This window comes from Heterocephalus glaber, unplaced genomic scaffold (genome assembly GCF_053883595.1).
Source record: "Heterocephalus glaber isolate CG9 unplaced genomic scaffold, H.glaber_assembly_v1.0 deba00000901, whole genome shotgun sequence".
In the NCBI taxonomy this organism is placed as follows: Eukaryota; Metazoa; Chordata; class Mammalia; order Rodentia; family Bathyergidae; genus Heterocephalus; species Heterocephalus glaber.
Window position 1 is genome coordinate 12401207 of NW_028258171.1, and position 20375 is coordinate 12421581.

The window sequence follows — 20375 nt, forward strand, 5'->3', positions numbered from 1 at the left end:
CTGCCCTTGAATGTCCGCTGTGAGTGTAATGCCAGTAGCCAGTTCGATGAAAGGCTGTGCTGGCCCACTTAGCTGTTTTTGTGCTCTCTAAAGGTACATGCCCCAGTAGGTCAATACTGCGTCCAGAGACTCCACTGGGGTTTCAAAACAGGGTGAGTTAATGCTTTATCCTTAAAAATACAATCTCAAAATTTCATATAAAAGAGATTACAAAAAGATTTAATTTATAGCCTCATACTTTGTAAACCATGTTGAGTCAGGTATGGTGGCACACACTTATAATCCCAGCATTTGGAAGCCTGAGGCAGGAGGATCCCCATGAGTTCAAGGCCAGCCTGGGCTACATAGTGAGACCCTGTCCCAAAACACCGAAAAAAATAAAACAAAACAATCCCTGCCCCCAAAACTCTGAATGTTTACTGGATATTATTCAAACTTGTTTACCAGTGCATATAAGCATTTAAAACAAAGACTAAAACTATTATCATACTTCAAGATACTATAAAACAGAGCCCGAAATTATATTTAGTCAGGCCTTGCAAACTTATTATATTAGAGTAAAAGCAAATGAGCGCTTCTGCTCTTCCCTTTAGTCCTCTAGTCCAGCTATGCAGGTCATGTTCACTAAGTGTCAACGAGACAATTATTGTGAAGAGTGGGAAATTGCAATTTGCACTAATGAGCAAGCAGGACTGGGTCAAATGATGGGCATGTAAATGGGCATTCTCCGGACCTCAGCCACGGTTTACAGAGGACATGCACTGTGTGAATTGACAGGTAAATTTGTCCTTGTTCATAATTTCCTTTCCTGCCTTGTTTTGTTTACATTTCTTGAGGTGGCCCTTCTCTTTCCTCCGACTTTGAGTTCATGGGGGCTGTGTGTGCCCCTTTGGTTAGCTCTCCCCCTGCTCCATGTTTTCACAGCCATTAGCTTGGACTCACTGTACTGCGTCTATAGAGACTCGGGGCACTGGCGATTCACACAGAAAGAAAGGGCTGGAAAGTAGCACAGGCCTTGAACAGTCCTATTTTACAACCCCCATGGGACATTGGGGGTGACCGTGGGGACCGCCTGTCACTTGTCTTGGGAAAGACTAGAAGGAAATACGAGTGGGGCCTCCCCACAGCCTCAGCACAGAGCCCGCCTCCTGTATCCCCTGCTCTGGGATTCCTGCGATGCACTAAAAGTCGCTCCTGTCAGAAAAGATCAACCTTCCAAACCTCTTTATACCTAGAGGGCTACTGGATAAAGACGTGTAACTTTGCCTGTGAAGGCTTATTCACACAGCTCTAGCCTTTAAATTTTTTTTCACATAGTGTAGTCTTTTTTTTTTTCTTTTTTAAAAAATTCAAGCATAAAGTTCTCCTCTTTCTATACATTTATGTTCTACTCACAGAGCACAACTCCATGAGTAGTCCAGGAGAGGTTCTTCTTTTGCAGGGTTCAAAGACTGGGGAAGTGGGTCCTTATCCCAGTAAACTAAGGCTCAGCCTTAGAAACACCCTGGCATGGTTTTCAAACTCTGATGGTGGATCCCACTGTTACTGAGTCAGAATCTCTGTGGGGAGAAGGTCGGCAGCATCTTTGTACCTTGCAGCAGCTGCCCTCCCGGAGATGGAGATGCTCTCTTCTGGTTGACAACCCCAGTGTTACGGGCTCACTGGGGGAAGGGGGCTTTGGCCATGCTGTGCTCTCAGTGAATGGTGCCTAAGGCTCCTCCGCCTGTATGAGGCTTTATATCCTGAGCTGCCAGGATGTGCATCCTGTATGGTAGGTCCTCAAGAAATAATGAATCACTTGTGATTTTTTTAACTTGGATATTAAAAAATTTACAATTGCTATAGAAATCTCAAACCCCAGCCTCTGCTTAAACTTGGGAAAGTCATGTTTTGATCTAAGTATCCTGGAAAGTTGCCTCACTTCTTTTTCTTTGTGGTCCTGGGGATGGGATGCAGGGCCTTGCACCTGCTAGGCATGTGCAGTATCCGCTGAGCTGTATCTTCATCCCATCCTGTCCCCTTTCCAATAGTGAGGGGGGCCCTACTATTTAGATTTAATAAAAAAGAAATTTGATTAGCTAAACTGAGTTCTTTTACAAATCTCTGCAAGTTACTCACCATGTACAGCTGACTGACTTTTTCTTGACATTTGACATAGGCTTCATAATCTGCAAAGACTTTAAACCTATTTTTTTATGATTGGAAGGAAAAAGCAAAAGAGCAAAAAGCTCCATTAACAGATGCATGCTAAAATTCCACTGAAAATTCTCTTGCTTAATGTCAGCATGACTACTTTACCAAAAACTCCTATTTCTGTTCATAAAAATGTTCATCAGCCCTCTACTTTTTCTGTGGTTCTTCCCACATGTAAAAATGTCATCATATGGATGCACTTGAAAGTTGAGCATATCAGTGGAAAGAGAAAAAGAACACAGATTTGAGGGTTTTATCCTTCTAAAAAATTATCAGTATATGTTTGTGATACATAATAATTACATTTGTCTTGGGGAATTAGTACATTACATTTATATCTTGATCATTTTAACTTTCCTTCTCTTCTCTCCCCTCTTCCCATCTCCACAAAGTCTACCTCTCTGTTTCCTACCATCTCTATTTTCTTTTGCTCTTTAAATTATTTTTATCTTTGGGTTTCTCATGTCAGAGAAACTATGCAATATTTAACCTTCTGTGTCTGATTTATTTCACTTAGCATTATGGTCTCAAGATCTATGCATTTTCTTGAGAGTTTCATTCTTAAACCTTAGTGGCATTGTTGATGGAGATTAACTCTCTTTCCCAAGATCAGGTTTGCTGACCAGATCACAGATCTATGGTAATCTAAGTGGGTGGATTATCATTGGTTTAAAATGTTTTTGTTCCCTTTTCACAGCCCAGACCATACCAATTTCTCATGGGAACTCACCTGTCATGGTAAAATAGCATGTTGATGATATCTTTGAAGAGGTCAGGTTGCTTGGGAGAAAAAAAGCCATTGTCAATTTGATCAATGACCAGCTTCAGTTCTGGAAGTGCCTCATAATATTCTTTTGCCTCGTACCTGCATGAAAGGGTAGGTGGGTGAGGACATACAGGCTCTATTAGTGCATGTGATTAATAACATATTAAATACTCCATCAGCTATAAAAGTACATTCAGAAATACCAGCATTTATGGAAGCTATCAATTTCAACATGGATATAAATAACTTTTAATAGACCCTAAAGTATGTTTTCTCCCTTAATTTTTGATTCATCCCATGTAACCATAAACATTAAGAATAGTAGATAATGAAAACTCTAGTCACAATAGTCTAATCTGCTAGAATACAGCAAGATTCATTTCAAAGCAGACTTCATGGTTCTCAACGAGCATTGTGTTTAGGAGACCAGTTGCTTTTTGGACCCACAGATTCTTAAACTTTGTTGCTGTGGAGTGAAATTTATTTCTAAGGGTCAGGAATTATATTTTACACCCTCCAAATTTTGTGATCTCTGCAGCTCCTTTGGGCATTACTCTTCATTTCTTGCTTGAACTCACATTAATAGGCCTATGTAGATATTAAAGGAAAACAAATACTTCTGAGTGCATCTCTGTATCCCTCTCTATTCTCTCCCACCTTCTCATCTAGCTTTTTGGGATCTTAGAAAGAGCACTAGATAGTGGTTTAAATTATAGGTACTGGTTCATCTTTTGATCAAAGCAAAATCACAGATACAGAGAACTGATTGGCTGCAATGGATCAACAAGTAGCAATTTAACAAATAGCAACTCCTCCATGCACCTGTGCCTGAGCTCCCTTGACTTTCACTTGTTAGGGTTGCTAAGACTAATCTGCACCAGGCAGCTTCCCTGACTCCTGCGGGAGATGTTCTTCTGCCACATCTCATATGGTACAGTCGCAGTGGGATACCTGTGTGGCAGGAAGTCCTCTGAGTTCACACACCCTCCTGGAGGTCACCTGCCCAACACACAGGGCAGGCTTTCTCACCCTTTCTCGTCCAAGGCAGCCACATCATCTACCCTCATGCCAAAGATGAACAAGTTCTCTTCCCCAGCTTCCTCTGCCATTTCTATGTTGGCCCCATCCATGGTCCCGATGGTCAGGGCCCCGTTCAGCATGAACTTCATATTGCCTGTGCCTGAGGCCTCAGTGCCTGCAGTGGAGATCTGCTCCGACAGATCTGTGGCTGGAATGACTGCGAGAAAGGCACATTAATATTACTGATGTGGTCACCCTGGATCCTCTTGTGCTATGTCTGAGCATTTATCTAGCTGGCCTGTTGTGATCATTAATATGGGCACATCAAGATCAAAATTCAAATGGATGCAGAAGGACAGGGCTGACTCACCTTAACACAGGCAGTCACTTTTGTCCAGCTATGATGTGCTACATAGCTGCCTGCTTATATACTCTTTCTTGTTCTATAAACTTTCAAGAGTGTCTAGGGACTCAGGGTTATAAATGTAGCCACTACATTTCTCTTCTTTCATTGCTGCTTTCCAATTATTGTTTCAGTTCTATTTTTACTTCCTCTGCTTTATAAAATATATTGTAACTTCTCTTTCTTGCCCCATAAAATTCAGAGGTCTTCCCGGACTCCCTTGCAAGCTGAGAACCTTGGATTGCAACATTCCTAGCCCTTTGCCTGCCTCCTTCCTTCATTTCCACTGCAGGGAAACATGGCCACCAGTTGAGGTATGCCACGTCTTTTTGACTTCAAAGGTCAGGACCAATTCTCTGCTTTGAAAGTTTATTTGTGGATTATATTCATGCTTATTTGCACTCTCTCTTGACCTGGCTCTTTTCCCTTTAGGCAGAGAGTTCTTAAACAGTAACCTCAGTGGACTCCACAACAAAAATGTTCCAGTTCTGTCTCTTCAATTGGGGAAGTAGGTGAATACTCAGCTGGCATTTGCATGTCGATGGTGCTTTGCCAGAATGTGATGCAGATAAGTAAAGGTCCCAGTGGCAGAGAAAAGGACATGGCTCCCTGCCAGCCTGTCCCCATGTGGGAACTCTGTGTTTGATCCTCAAGTGCTGGTCTGTGGCACAGCTAAGCCTCGTGCTTTGGCAGCTCTTATTTCCTGTTGCTCTGTGAACAAATAGCAGCCCTTCCATGCAGAGACCAGAGGAACATCTGCAGTTCTCTTGCAAAACTGGGGCTGGGAACTGAAGACCTTTCCTCCCTTTTGTAGAGCCCCAAAAGCACCATGCAAAGATAGCAGGGCAGTCTAGCTAGGAGAAAAATGCACTTGCAAATGAATGTGTAAGGTGTGATCCAAACATATGGTAAATATTTAAGTTAAAAATTTATTACACTAGAAGACACATTACCATTAATGCCCCTCAAAATACTGCCCTTGTTTCAAACTCATTTATTCCATCATGCTTGTCACTGTCTGAAGCAGTTCTGAAGTCCTTTATTGCATCTTTAGTTGTGCTGTCATGGCTGCCTAAGCATTCATGGTGGTTTTGACTTGGAGAAGAGCCAGAGGTCACATGGTCCTAGATCCAGTGAGTCAGGTGATGACTTGCATCTTAATGGTTTTAGAAGCCTGCCTTTCTATTAGATGGCACTTGGTAGCAGCATTCACTGTATTTTTTTTGGTACTGGGGATCAAACTCAGAACCTTACGCTTTCAAGGCCAGTGGTGCACTGTAGTTTTGATAAAACCTTGTGAAGACATGAAAGAGGACATCAAAAACCCAGAACTGGTTCAGAAAGTAGCAAGGATGATGGGATAAGTGTGCTTGAAGCCAGGGGGGAGTATTTTGAGTGGAATTAATGGCAATGTGTCTTTTACTGTAGTAAGTTTGTTACATTTAAACATCATAATCCCGTGACATAGCTCTGAAGATGCCAGTCTTATTGTCACGTGGGTCATCTTAGAAGCTCCTGCCTTGTTTTTCCCAGCTTCTGTCCTCAGATACTAGCTCCCCAAGGATGTCCGCAAACTGTTTGCCATACTATGCAGTCCCTAGAATTGGCCTGTCCCCTACATGGTTTGCAATGAGGGCAGTACCTTTTTCAGCAAGGGACACTCTGTAGTTCTCCAGGAAGATGACTTTCAACTTGCTGCCGACCACAGGATCATTGTTCACCACCTCCGCCACGGAGGTGATCAGCTTTATGATCATTTTGGCCATGTGATATCCTGGGGCGGCCTTGGGGAAGAACAGCAAACACACTGACAGGAAACACTATTGATGAGGCCAGAACATGGCCAGAGATCACAGCCCTCCAGTCCCCGTGGAATACAGTCAACTCACTTTGCCACCAATTATTACTGTCCTTGGCACAAATAATTTCTTAGGGTCTTTCTTAATGCCTGAAAAAGATGGAGAAGTGGATGGATATGGGTGGGGCTGGCGAGACTGATGGTGACACTGCCCCTGCCTCTGTGATGCTGATGATGGGTGGCTACAGTGCTGACTCACGGTTATACATGGTGATCACATGAAGGCAGTTCAAGAGCTGCCGCTTGTACTCGTGAATCCTCTTCACCTGGACGTCAAACATGGAGGACGGGTTGATCTTCACTTTGTACTCTTTCTCCAGGTACTGAGAGAACTTCAGCTTATTCTCCTGTGGAGACAGTGCATGGGACCAGGGCCCTTCTAACCTAAAAGCTCTGGGTGGTGTGGCTTGAGAAAGTGGAGTAGAAACCCTCAAAGTGAGTACTTGGGAGGGGTGCACCCTTGCTGCCTCACCTGCTTCACGTTGGCCATTTCCCGTAAGAAGACGTCATCCCCCAGGAAGCTGTGCAGCTTTGTCAGCTGGCTCAAGTCTTTCACGTAGTCTTCTCCAATTTTCTTTCAGTTTAAAGGAAGACATGACTTTAATTCAGGGATGGTAATCATGCCTGCTGGAGCAGTTTCCATTGGCAATAGAGTTCCTGTACTACATAGCTCAATGAATAGTCTCATTCACAGAACAGACTAGAAATTCTACACGGGAGACCACTTTTGCTAGTATCATAAACATAGTCTCAATGATAGTAAGATATTAAAATCAGGAAATCTACTTAAAAGGGTGACCCAGAACCCTGGTTCCATTAGTTATCTATTTGCTAAGAGGGCTACCATCTTCCAGCTGTGTGTCATGTAGTTACTGTCAGCCATGGCCGGGTGCATAATTTGCAGAGGGCCCTGGTTCAAAATTGTAGAATTTCAAGATGTCTACAGCAGAGAAAGAATTAAAGCAGCATGTGTGACAGCTCCAGCCACCCACTGTGAAGCCAGCCTTGTTGCAGGACAGATATGCAAATATGAAGTGCACTCATATGTGTCTTCCCTTCCACCAGACCTCCCTTGTCTCTCCACTTCCCATTACCTCTGCAATGAGCTCCGCCAGTCCTGGGTTGCAGAGTAAAAGCCAGCGCCTTGGAGTGATCCCATTGGTTTTATTCTGAAACTTGTCTGGTTCTAGCTCACTGAAGTCCTTGAATCTGGAGACGGAAGAGATGAATCACTAAAGTGGGCCCAAAAGCATACTGGATAAAGTTCAAGAAGTCAAGTGTAGGCTTAGAAAGATTCCATAAAGGTGAAGGGCAGGGGTGACAGCAGCTATGGCTGTCACTCTAAATAGAACTTCATTTGCAATTCCAACGATTACAAGAAAAGTTCCAAATCTAGTCACCTCCATCTGACTTCCTGGCGCTGACATACATACCAGGTTTTCTAGCAGAATAGTGTTTTTTTCTTCTAAGTCTAGAATATGTATGGTTCAGAGAGGAAGGCAGCTTTGGTTTTTTAAAAAGATTCTCTGTACGGAAGAAAAAAATTTTTTCTGTGCTAGGAATCAAATCCAGGGCCTCCTGCAGGCTAGGCAAGTGCTCTGCCACTGAGCTACACCCTTGGCCTACTTTTAAACATTTTAACAGGGCCTTTCCTCATCCTGAAAGGCAGATTAGCATCTTTCCATGAATGGATCTGTCTTAGACTTGCTGCCCAGTGCGGGAGGCTCACACGCTGGTCTTCACGATGTCTGAGTGGATCTTAGCCACACCATTCACAGCATGGCAGCCCACGATGCAGAGATGGGCCATGTTGATCCTTTTGACCCCTTCCTCTTCTATCAGAGACATTCTTCTCAGGCGGTCCACGTCTTTAGGAAACAAGGCCACGATTCTCTAGTCAAACAAGAAAGACCTTGCTGGTTACTCAGGTTTAAAGTAACGTTGGGATGTTACTCCAGTTCCAGGCAAAGTCTCTGATGGGGTGAATTCAAACTCACTCCTACAGAGAGTGGATGGATTAGACCCTCGAGATGCCAGCCCTCATGCCAGTTCTTTCAAGAAGATGTGTTTAACAGAGCCCCACTCAGACTTGAGTACTTCTCAAGTTATCCATGATGGAAAGATGCATGGGAAGAGGGAACACGGTAACCACCCGACATCTTAAGTCCTCATTCCTAAAAGGAGTTAGAATCTCTCCAAATGACTTACATCCAAATGCCTCTGATTTATTTCATAAATGATTTGCAAATGTCGAGGCAGCAGCTTCTCCACCAGATCCACTGGCCAGCGCTCCAGGGCTTCTGGGAGCACGGTGTGGTTGGTGTAGGCGAAGGTCTTTTGGGTGATGTCCCATGCCTGCAGGAGGGGAGGGTCAGCTGCTTCCCCTGACATGCACCCCACTCCCCAGGGCCAAGTACCCTCAGCTCTGCGCTGTCTGCCACAGAACGACTTGGTCAGACACCCTTGGGTCCGCTCAGTTCCTGGACGGTCTAGATAATGGGAATGTGGTTTTTTTTTTGTGGGGGGAGGTGTAAAACGGATAAAATCAGTACAGCTTTCTGATAAATCTCCTGTACTATTCTATGTCTTTATTAACTATACAAAAGAATAAGGAATAAAAACTACTCTCATCAGGCACAAAGTATGTTTAAAATGCTAACTTCCAGAGCTATGTGGATACTTTCTTTTTTTTTTGGTACCGGGGATCGAACTTGGGTCCTTGCGCTTGCGCAGCAGGCAGCAAAACCACTGGGCTAAATCCCCAGCCCATATGTGGATACTTTCAAGTAGCTGTCTTCTGAGGTTAGAAAATTTAGACTCAGAAACCCTAAACATGATATAAGCCTTAATACAGCTCCTGATCTACCTTCTAGTATGCACATATTTCTTTAGGTTTTAGTCTTACTGTTGTGAAGCACTGAGTTTGGGGGCTAGTCAGCATCGGGGCAAAATATACCATTAACAGCTGGAAGTTAGCGACAGTAACCTCTTTTGAAAACCTAAAAAGGAGCTTTTCAGCAGTCCCCCAGCCACAGATATTCAGGTTAATTAAAAGAAAGAGAAGCCAAACTTTTCAGACCTTGGACCAGGGCAATTTTTCAATATCCACAAAAATCCTGATCAGCTCAGGGATGGCGAGTGCAGGGTGAGTGTCGTTCAGCTGGATGGCCACCTGGGTGGGGGAAAGACATCCAGTCACAGATGGCTGAGGAGCTGGCTTCCTTGTCCTCACACATGCCTGTAGGATGCACTAAGCAAAAGGCCTAGCTCCTCTGAAATGCTTGGGGCTTGCTATCCCTCCCCACGTCTTCCAGTGCTCAGAGAGAGGAGTAAATCTGATGGGAAGTTCTGGTCCCTCAGTAGAACCTGCCTGCATCCACAGATTGTATACTCGCCTGGTCTGGAAAGGCATCAAACACAGTTGCCCCGTTGTCACCGGAGCCAAACTTGGAGGCTTTGAAACGTCGGATGACATCCTGCAAGGTTGCAGCCACCACAAAGTACTCCTGCTTCAGTCTTAGCTCCTTCCCTTCAAAAAACTTCAAACCAGGGAGACAGAATGAATGTGGTTCACACTGTGGGTGTGGTCAAAATATGATGGTACTGGTACTTCCTGTCAGGGAACGTGGACGCCAAAGCCCATGGACACCTGTGGAGGATGTCCTGTTGAATGCTGGAGCATTTGCCTTTGTGTTTTCCTGAAACCCCATTAAAATGACAGCAAAAGGATTTTAGAAAGGTATAAAGAGACTGGGTGAGGCCACAGCAACAAGGTTTTGAAGGTAAAAAACAGATGGGTGAGTGGTAATTGACCCAGGAGACCTCAGAAAGCCAAATCCTGACTTGATTGTGGAAGAGATCCAAAAGCAACTCAGTTTATACACCAGAGGCCCCCAGGACTCAGGAACTGGAAGCACCATGTGCCTTTGAAAGTAGATGTGAGAGGGGTAAGAGGTCACTTGAGAGCCTCAGACCTCATCTCTAATTCCTGCAGTTGAGCAGTTTCCTTTCCCAACTCAGGCTGAACATGGATTTGCATTCTCTGGAGATGGGAACACAGGGGTCTCCAGAGTGGGGTACAGCAGGTACAGCTGAAGGCAGGGGTACCAGCCATCTCTATTAAAAATTAAGTGAAGCTGGGGATTTAGTTCAGTGGTGCAGACGCCTGTCTTGCAAGTGCAACTTCCTGAGTCCGATCCCCAGTACCAAAAAAAAAAAAAAGAAATGAATCAAAAATTAAGTGAAAGCTTATGTACTGAGTGGTGAGACTCTCAGCCTTCTTCTCCAACCAAACTTCAGAACACAGCTAGCCAATATTAATTCTACCAGACTCAATTAATTATTAATACTAGCTAATCTGATCAAAATTACATTGTACTTCTCAGCAACTCTGAAAACTAGAAGGCAGTGAAAAATATCTGAGTGTTCTAGATCCTGGCAAACTACTAGTGTGAGGGAAGAAGGAACTGTCTTCTAATCTGAAAGGTTTTAAACAAACTGAGTTCGCACATGCATCTTTCCAGGAGGTACAGGTGTACTACTCAAAACAAGGGAAGAGAAAAACCAAGAAAGAGAAAGATACAGAATCAGAAAACAAAGACCTCAGACAGTAGATGAGCACAGGGCCTCAGAATGATGGGAAAGGCGATCCCAAGGGGACAGAGAGACAGGAAATTCAAAGAGAGATCCAGAAGAGACTGTTCAAAAAGATTGAGTTAATAGGATATTTGATGTGTCTAAATATATTGGGGGGAAGTTTATATAACTGGGGTAGTATGTCTGATAAATTAGCAGACAGTACCCATAAAACCAAGCAAACAAAACAAATAATTATTAAATCTAGAAAACCAACTAATCTACCAGTCAACTAGCCAACAAACCAACAAATCAACTGTTTAAGGAAGGAAAATGTAGTCATTATACATAGATGGGGACACATCTATGCACCCATCAGCTATCTTAGCATTAATACAGTCATAATAATGTGAACACTGATTAAGGATCTAGTGAAAATTATGATAGACTTATGATGAGACAGTTGGGAAAGGGAAATAAATGTGTTTGGAGGTGGAGTGTATGTGTGAATGTAAGGCAAATTCTCATCTTTAACACTAGGAGTCAACAAACGTGTAAAAATGGAAAAGTTACACAGTAGCAGTAACTATGTTATTCAGAAATATGGAAGTAAGTACTAAGAAAATCAATGAAAAGCAAAGGGATGCAGTTGCTTCTGAGAAATGGGACATGGGCTACCATGTTTTTATAGTAAGTCTCATGGAACTGCTTTTCTCTTTATACTATGAGCCTCTGTAAAATTGATAAAAATTAGAAGATGATTAAAAATTAAAAGTGAATAGAAAACTGGACTGATACTACCAATGGAAATATATAGGTGGTAGCATTAAGATTTTTTTTTTATCTTCTTGATACTATTTTTTATAGTTTACCTTTTGTGGCTAATGTCATATTTCATCGTACAAATTAGAATGAAGTTAGTATTGTAAGAATAATAAAGAATACTAGTAATTCATCTATAATGAATTTAAGCAAGTTCAGTGAGCCAGGGAAATTTTAAAGTCCTATGAATCAAATGATTAAACACAATCTTTCACCTTAAAGAAGAGGGGAGATGGGGAGGTATGAACTAGCCTTAAAATACAGTGTGATGAGGTTTTTCTTTAACTTAAGGTATATACATAGTATTTTGGGAACCTGGGTAGCCTGGAAATTCTTATCTGAGCCCTGAAGTATGAGCAGGAATTTGTAAGATGACCAGAGAGGGCCTGAGTATTCCCAGAAGGGGAGAAAGGCAGGGCAGGCCACAGAGGTGTAAGGGACAGGGCTAGCAGCCCTTCAGAGGGGCCTCACTGTCCCTGAGAGATGAGTCAGGACTCGTGACCACAGCAGTGAGGAGCTTGTCCATGATGAGAGCTTCCATTGGTTTTAAGGAGGGGACAAATACCTCATGGGGCGCAGAGGGAAGATAGGAGCAAAACTCTGGAAGGAGTGAGGCCACAGTCTGGACTAGGACTAGGCCAGGCTGAGAAGAGTGAGCTGTTCTTGCAGTTACAGAAGTCATTTTATCAATCCATCCTCAAAAACAAAAGCTGATCCTAAGAGCTACTTCCACCCTAGAAGTAGCATCATCTATGTAGTCAACTACTGCAGAAGATTATTTCCGAGTCAAGCCAGATCTGGTTCTTATTGAAGATTGGAGTATTGGGAGCCACCACGATCAGGAGGTGTCTTACCTGCCTCCTGTACTTTATGACTCTTTTGTGTGTGTGTCCTGATTTATCTTGTCAAAATAGCCCAGAGTATAAGGAAATTTTAAAAATATTTTCCTTATTATAGTCCTAGTTGACACAGTCCTAAAAACAAGCTCGTATGTCCCTGTTCCCACCAGCCTTATCAGCCAGTTATTCTCAAAATATATTGAATAACAACTTACCAAAAACACCCTGTCCCATCTCTTTGTTTATACTTTCCCTCCTCATGCCTTAAATAAAGTGATACACAGGCCGAAGAAAGGTTCTTCTCCACTCAGCAGGCGGGGAGGCCCCACCCGGTCCCGCTTTAACTCTCTTTTGTTTTCTAACATCTTCCATCACCCTATTCAAACCTCAAACCCTTGCACACAGACCATGGCATAGGAGGACAGATTTCAAGCCCTCTCCAGCTGCACAGTTCTGCCAGCTGGCTTTGCTGGGCAGTGCTGTCCCAGACATGGAAGCATGCTTACTTTAACCATGAGATAGAATAACTTCTGGTATTTGGATTAGATATTTCTCTAAAATGTACTGAAATCACAACATTTTCCTAAAAGGATCAATAATAGAGCCCATTAAGTTCCCCCAAATGCTGCAGCAAATCCACGTAATCCTCTTCTGTTCTTAGAGAATATGGCTTAACACAAGTGGACATCTGGTCTTAAGGGTCATTTATGTCCTTGTCCCCAAGATCAGTGCTTTCTACCATCTTTGTAAAGCAGAATACTAATTTGGTTGCTTCTGAGGTTACTTCAGAAAAGAATCATTACAATGATAAAATGACTTTACCCATAAAGAGTCCCAAGTTAAACTGACTAATAATGTGTATTTAAATCAATTAAGAATTTAGAGCAGTCTTCATGATACAGTTCCAAGTGTTCTTTTAAAATCAAATAAGAATTTATAGCAGTCACTGAAGAGCCTGTTCCAAGTGTGTTTTTAAAAACTAAGCATAAAATTAGAGTAATCACCTGGAAGAAAAAAATTAAAGTTAAAAACGAGAGACAGAGACATAGGTGTTTGTTCATAGGTCTGTCTGCTCCAAGAACCGTGACCCACTCAGCTGGGGACAGAGAGACCACAAGAGCCCATCATGTGGGCAGAAAATCTCCACAACTTCTAACTTTTCAGGTGGGATTTCTGTCTGGAAAGGAAGTAGTGCTGTACCCATGAGTCACCTGATCATTCAATCTAGGTTCTGTTTTGAAATTTATCCACAAAGCTCCTCAATTAGTGGTGAGGTCACTAGTCAAGGCAAAGTACTTATTCTGATTTGTATTCCTCACTTGGTTGGGAGGGGAAATCTAGAAAATCAGGAAGAAATATAGAGCTTATTCTGCACATTGAGGGGAAAAGAAATCCATAATACATTTGTTTTATAGGGTTACTGAATAGGCTCTTGTGAAATCGGTTGTGTCTGTTGTACCGGATCACTCACATTGTCATTGGGGTAGAGCACCCGGGAGATGTTCTCAGCCAGGTTTCGGTCCAGCACAGCCTGAATGTAGTCTCCAATGTTAACTGAGGAGAATGTTAGAAAAGTAGTGAAGATATCAGCCAGCCATCATTGCTGCAAGCCCCACGCTCACACCTGACATCATGCTGCTCGCCTTTCCTAAGATTCCTAATTCCAAAAGGATTTCACAAATCTTCATGCTCAACTTACCACAAGCACCCGAGGGCCAGGTTGAACCCTGCTTTAAAAACAACTTCCCCACTTGCTCTGTAAAATGCTTTCTTCATCACTGAAGATTTCAGAAACAGAAGGCTTTTTTTCTCAAGCTCAATTTGGTTCTAACTAACAATCAGAAAGATTAAACACATGCACAAAGAAACAAGAGCCCACACTGTACTCACAGTCTCTGAGGTTAAAGTCATTTGGTGCCCGGGCAGACCAGAGGCGCATGGTATTGACGGTGTTATTCATGTACCCAGGCACGGGGGTGTCATAAGGGAGAGCCAGGACCACCTGTGGGATTAAACAAAAGCAGCTGCTCATGTTTCCCAGGTGTGATGACAGAGGTTGAAACACAGCTGAGAGACTGCAATGGAATTTTACTCCCGACTCTGTCACCAGCCCAAATCGTGTGAGGACTAATCCAAGAAGAGAGTCACAAGGCTAGAGGGGGTATTAAAGGTCACGTGGTTCCCCCCACCAACTGGAATATCCTGACTGATGGTGTTTGCAGCACTTCCATGTTGATTTCCTGTGTCACTTGCTCTGATGTAGATGCAGGGGAATGGAATGCCATGATATCAGTATTAGAAAAAGTTTATCACTCATGACTTAGATCAGACCATTGCCCTATTAATAAGAAATACGATGCAGGAGCACAGTGACAACTGTGAATCTATACCCACCAAAAAGTAACAATTAGGATAAATTTCATGTTTACTCAATGATTTGATCTCCTCTTCCAAAATCAACAAAACAGGAAATTTATGAAGCTAGAACATCACATATGATATTTAAAATGCTGTGCTAGATATTTTTTGTTTTGATGTTGCCTAAAGAAGAGTTATTTCAGTGACTCCTTTAGTGATCTGCCAAATCAGGTGATAATTGGCTGAGCTGGGTCTAAGATTCAAGCTCTGGAATAATCTAGCTCAATCTTTGTGACAGTCCTTGAAGCAGAGAAGAACGGGACAGCGAACTGTGTTTCACAGTGCATCTAAAATGTGTGTGATAAATGACTCATTTCCATTCCCTGCCTCTTCAGAGCAGAGTTCTAAGGAAGGAGAGCAACAGCATCGCTGACTGGAGGATCTGAATAGCATTGGGTGCCGCCCACTCATTTGGGACGTGAGGAGGCTGAGGCTGAGAGAAAAGTGACTTCGCCAAGGTCACAGTATCAGGACTGAAAGCTGAATGCTCGTCTCTTTAATTTGGTCTGCCGAATTATGAGCGGATGAAGCATGACAGCCTGTATCCACACAAATATTCAGTCATGCTTTCATGATCACTGTGACCATAAACCAACCACCCTTACGGGACTCTTTCGCTGAGAAATAAAGGTCTCTGGAGGTTTATGAAACAAGCTGTAGGTGGCCAGCTAGCTCCACTGGGAGAGCATGAGACTCTTCAAACAAATTGTGATCAGTAAGGAGGAGTCATTTTCATAGTTTCATTGTCATTTTCGAGGTTCAAGCAAGGCGTGTGCTGAAGTTACTGAGTGTTACTGTGGCAGCCTGGGCTGAGTGGCTGATATCTCCTCCGAGAGAACTTTCCCCCTCAGAGCTCACACCCAGGCGATGCGGTCTCTCTAGGATGCTCCAGCACAGCCAGGACACAGAATGGTGACATTTTAAATGGTCAGTCCAGGCCCCATTCACCTGGTCATGTGCTCAGAGTGGCACTGCAGCCTCAGAGGCTTCCTGACAGCGCTCCTTCCTTCCACTTCTTCAGGCATGGCACACCCAGCTCAAAGACTTCCTGTCTCCTCTTCTTCTCCCCTCTTTCTCCTTCCCAGGCATTCCCCCAGTGTTACACTTGGATGCTAATTCTGTCAAGTTTCTGATTCCCAGAGGACCTGAACTGGCACAAGAAGGAAATGAACAGCTCAGCTGGCTGCAAGCCATCCGATGCATGCCCAGAGCATGCCGGGCCCCACACTCTCTGACCTCACTAGCTGCAAATGTGGGGCTGATTCAGGTGATGGCCTCCATCCATAAAGCCCGGCATGGCTCGAGTCAGCTCACAGCTATTACCTCTGTTCTGTGACCTTGCTTCTGTGGGCACAGAGACACACTCTGACCTTCAGGGTACATTACGCAAACATCTAAAGGTGCTTTGTAAATACAAGTTAGCTCAGCAGCAGGAGCCATGGCGTACATAAACAGACCGTAAACTGCATCATTTTAGACAGATCATGAGGCACTGGTGAAGTTTAAGGCACCAAACTCCATACCAAATACTCATTAGTTTAATACTGTTACACATGTGAATTTGTTCTGGGGCTTAATTACTGACTCATTGGCAGCTCTCCTGATGGTATCCGTAACCAAGCACAACAAAACAAAAACCCTAAGCAAAACAAGGAACTTATCTTAAAATCCACAGTATTAGTTTGCTCCTTAAACCATTTCTACTTTAATGGCTTATTTTAGCTTTCAACCTGTCATTTCATATGCTAAATTAATTCACAATCAGATAGGAAACACTTTTTAAAAGTCTTATTTTTCTGAACTGTGGATAGTTCTGTAAGGATTAGCAAAAAACCAAAACAAAACAAAAAACCCCAGCAGCTTTAAAAAAAGAATCAGCTATAACATGGTGGCTCTTATAAAGTAAAATAAAGCAATTATTCATGGAGAATAATCCGCAAACCAACCACTTTTAACCCTCCAATGTTGAATTTTACTCCCAATTTTCATATAGAAGAACATACTTTAGTTGGTCTTTACCATTTCCTTTAAGTTTCTGAAGAATGTTCAGTGATCAGTTTTTCCCAGCCTGAAGCTATATTTATTAAAAAAAATTTCAAGGGCTGCTCCAATGACTGGGCAGAGTAACTGAGCAGTTAATAGAGGTCACCTGATCAGGAAGTAGACAGCCAGCAAAGCACAAGCCAGCACTAGGAGTGCTGCTGTTTAGCAGGAGGGTAATACTCAAATCTAGTGGCAGTATGAATATGTGCAGGTGAAATAAACATGCTTGCACTGACACTGGCATTACTCTCTTGAAGTGATCAGGCACAAAGTAAGACAGCACAGTTGGCAGATTTTACATTATTTTTCTGATTTCACAATGAATAAAAACTTTGATAAGCTGTTGAATAAATACAATATTAAACTATGCCAGAGAAGTTATAAGTATATGTACATATGATGAGGAATGACATTTAAATTTATTCCATTTTGGCATTAAAACTTATATAAAACCAGAGAGCTAAGCATGTCAGGTATTACGGGACTGACTCATCACTGATAAAGCTGATTGTAAAGTGACCTTGCTAAATCACTTGACCTTGGGAAAGTCACTTTTCTCTTGGTGTCAGCCTCCTTGTTTCCAAAATGAGTGGAGTCCATCAAAAGGAGTAACAGGTTTATTTATAAAAATATACTCTATTATTTGACACACAATATACTCCTCTCCGTATCTCATACACACTGTACTGCATGCTACATTTCAATGTATGACATGTCCACTGTGCTGCCCTACACACACTGCTCCTTCTAGAGACGCCTGAATACCTGGGTGTCCAGCCACTTGGTCCCCGTCGGGGTGTGCTCTACTCTTCCATAGAAGTGCACAGGCAGCATGAATTCTGGGCGGGCCTTCTCCCACGGGTTTCCATGCCTGAGCCAATCATCTGCCTCTTCCACCTGCAAAAAGGACATGGCCTAGAATGTATTTGTCAGGAGATGTGGACCTAGCCCTTCAATCATACCACAATAAAAACATCTTTGGCTGAAAGCACTCAAGAGTGCTGTTTGGGAGAGATATTGTGTTGGACCTATGAATACCAATTCATCATTGTTATTGTCTCACCTCCTAAATTAACACCAGTACATGCTAATACTCCCCTAAGTCCTTGTATGTATAACTGTACAGTATTTTATTCTTTTATAGCAACCCTGTAGGAGGGAACTATGATTTTTCCCCTTGCAAAGATGAGGAAACTGTAACTCCTGAAGGTCAAACAGATAGGAAGTGGTAGAGTTAAAAATCTGACTGCAGGTCTGTGTGTTCCAGAGTCTGTGCCTCAAAATCTGTAAATCCAACTGACCACCTTGAGCTCAGCCAGAGGCCCTGCAGGGATGTTTACCACTGCATACATGAACTAGTCCTACATGATAGTTTCCACTGAGATTCTTGAGCTTAGCACATAGAGAATCAGTGAGGAATGCTACTTACAGAATACTACGTTAATAAACTGTATTTCAGTATGGGCACAGAAAAGTATAACATTCCATAGTCTTTGTTCACTTAATCTTTATGTAATTTTTTGGTACTGAGGATTGAACTCAGGACTTTGTGCTTGGGAAGCAGGTGCTGGAACCACTGAGCTAAATTCCTGGCCATCTTTGTGTAATTTTAATTTGACAATGAAATATATGTAATTGATTTTCAAAATGACATATACTAAAAGGCAAGGAATTTATTTTATTGACAATTTCAATATTTTCCCAAGGATTTATGTTCCTCTATTATAAAATATTTCTTATAAATAATTTAAAACCATAGTTTCTATTTAGGGTACCCTAGATGTCAAATGGATTTTGGTTTGTAAAAACAAAGAAAGAAAAACACCCTAACGAGAAGAACAAGAAAAAAAAATTCACAACTTGGAGGGATATAGTTTTAAACTAAATGCTGTATATTATTAGTGAAACTTTAAAAATATTACATGTATTTTTAAAAACAAAATTGTGTCCTGGCAAAAAAAGGGAAAATGATAGTTTCCTTATTAATGAAGTCACTCCAAATATGGTTATTTCACCTACTTATTTCTGGCTATCACCTCTTAGAAAACTCTACTTTATCTCAGAAGACTTTGTTTAGGAATTATGGCACAATGCTTGATACCTCGTGATCATGTCATGATCCCAATGCCAGCTGAGGCACAGTGTAGAGACAGAAATAAACACTGCTGCAGTCTTTTGGTTTATTAGACAAAACATGCACATCCACAGGCAGACAAACAAATACGCTCACTTATTCAAAGCCAGATCATGACTTTATATCAAGAAAGCCAGTAAGCTGCCCATGGATATTAACTACCTGCACAAAGGTATATGAGAAGGAGACTCACAAAAAAGCATCTTGAGACAGAAGAGCCAGGACTTTGAGACCCGCTGGAGGCAGGAGGAGAGAGATGAGAGAAGAAGTCGAGGGAAGGCTGCAGACAGACTTGAGCTAATCAGCAAATTGCATCTTGCTAAAATGCAGACTGTCAGCACGTCTAGGAGAAATCCAGCACTCTAACAAGTCTCTAGAGGCTCCTGATGCTGCTGGTCCTCAGTCTACACAAAGAGCAGCCAGGATGAGACCATCACAGGGACAGAGGCAAACAAGCCCTTGGGCCCTTTACCAGTTACTCTTTAAAAGCATGGTTAGTGTGGTAAGATGAGAAGGTAAGAAACGCACAGGGATGTTCAGCTATCCCCAGAGGTCTCCACTGTTCTAAACCTAGGGCCACCTCAGAGTCCAGCAGAGCCTCATCCGACTAAGGCTGCCCAAGCAGAAACCACGTTGCCACAGCGACAGAATGCCCTCAAGCCGTGAGGATTCCTCCTGAGCTACAATACCAGGACTGAGGTAATGATCAATCAGACCCCAGCTCACCACAGCACCCCATAAAACTAGCCTCTGTTCTTTCGTGAATGGGTCAGTCTGAGTCACCTTGTCAAATCTGTGCACCCTTCAAACCAAAGCCCTGTTCTACTTCCCATTACCACCGAAGCATGGACCGGTGCTGGCTAGTGACAAGGACCTACAAGTTGATACAAAGTCAACGAAGTAATTTGTGCACAAATTTTAAACTAAACTTCAGCTATTCCAGTCCTATAGAGAACAAAAAGTGGAATAAAATTTTAACAAGGAAACACCTATGGTTTCCAGCTGATAAGAAGCTTGGTGAGTCCACTAACTTGTGTTAATAACGGGGAACTCTACAATAGATAAATGATAGCATCAACAAAAGAGCAAAACATCTCAGCTTAAAAATCCTTTCTGTTGTGCTCGGACAGGGCCGATTTGGTCTGCGTGAACAAAGCCACAGTGTTGCTCTGTGGGACAGCTGGTGCCATCCTTTCTGCTGAGAAAGGCTGCAGGATCATAAGCACTTCCACCCTCAAGAAGCCTGGCACCCCAGCTGGCCCCTCCCAACTCCTGCAGAAGTTCAAGTGGCATTTGCTCTTCTG

At 42.7% G+C, this 20375-nt stretch overlaps 1 protein-coding gene across 2 annotated transcripts in view; it reads right to left on the reverse strand.

Annotated features, from left to right (window-relative positions):
* Pygl (glycogen phosphorylase L) overlaps positions 1–20375 on the reverse strand; it is a 45259-nt gene that overhangs the window by 8074 nt on the left and 16810 nt on the right. For both annotated transcript variants that reach the window (XM_087207967.1, XM_004835554.4), the window contains 15 exons: positions 17703–17834; positions 14367–14478; positions 13948–14030; positions 9636–9779; positions 9320–9412; positions 8449–8595; positions 7970–8133; positions 7335–7449; positions 6713–6814; positions 6440–6587; positions 6272–6330; positions 6025–6166; positions 3989–4196; positions 2924–3058; positions 2119–2185 (listed from right to left, as the gene is read on the reverse strand). In XM_087207967.1, the coding sequence (XP_087064093.1) occupies positions 2119–2185; positions 2924–3058; positions 3989–4196; positions 6025–6166; positions 6272–6330; positions 6440–6587; positions 6713–6814; positions 7335–7449; positions 7970–8133; positions 8449–8595; positions 9320–9412; positions 9636–9779; positions 13948–14030; positions 14367–14478; positions 17703–17834 (1851 nt within the window). The remainder of the gene's footprint in view (positions 1–2118; positions 2186–2923; positions 3059–3988; positions 4197–6024; positions 6167–6271; positions 6331–6439; positions 6588–6712; positions 6815–7334; positions 7450–7969; positions 8134–8448; positions 8596–9319; positions 9413–9635; positions 9780–13947; positions 14031–14366; positions 14479–17702; positions 17835–20375) is intronic.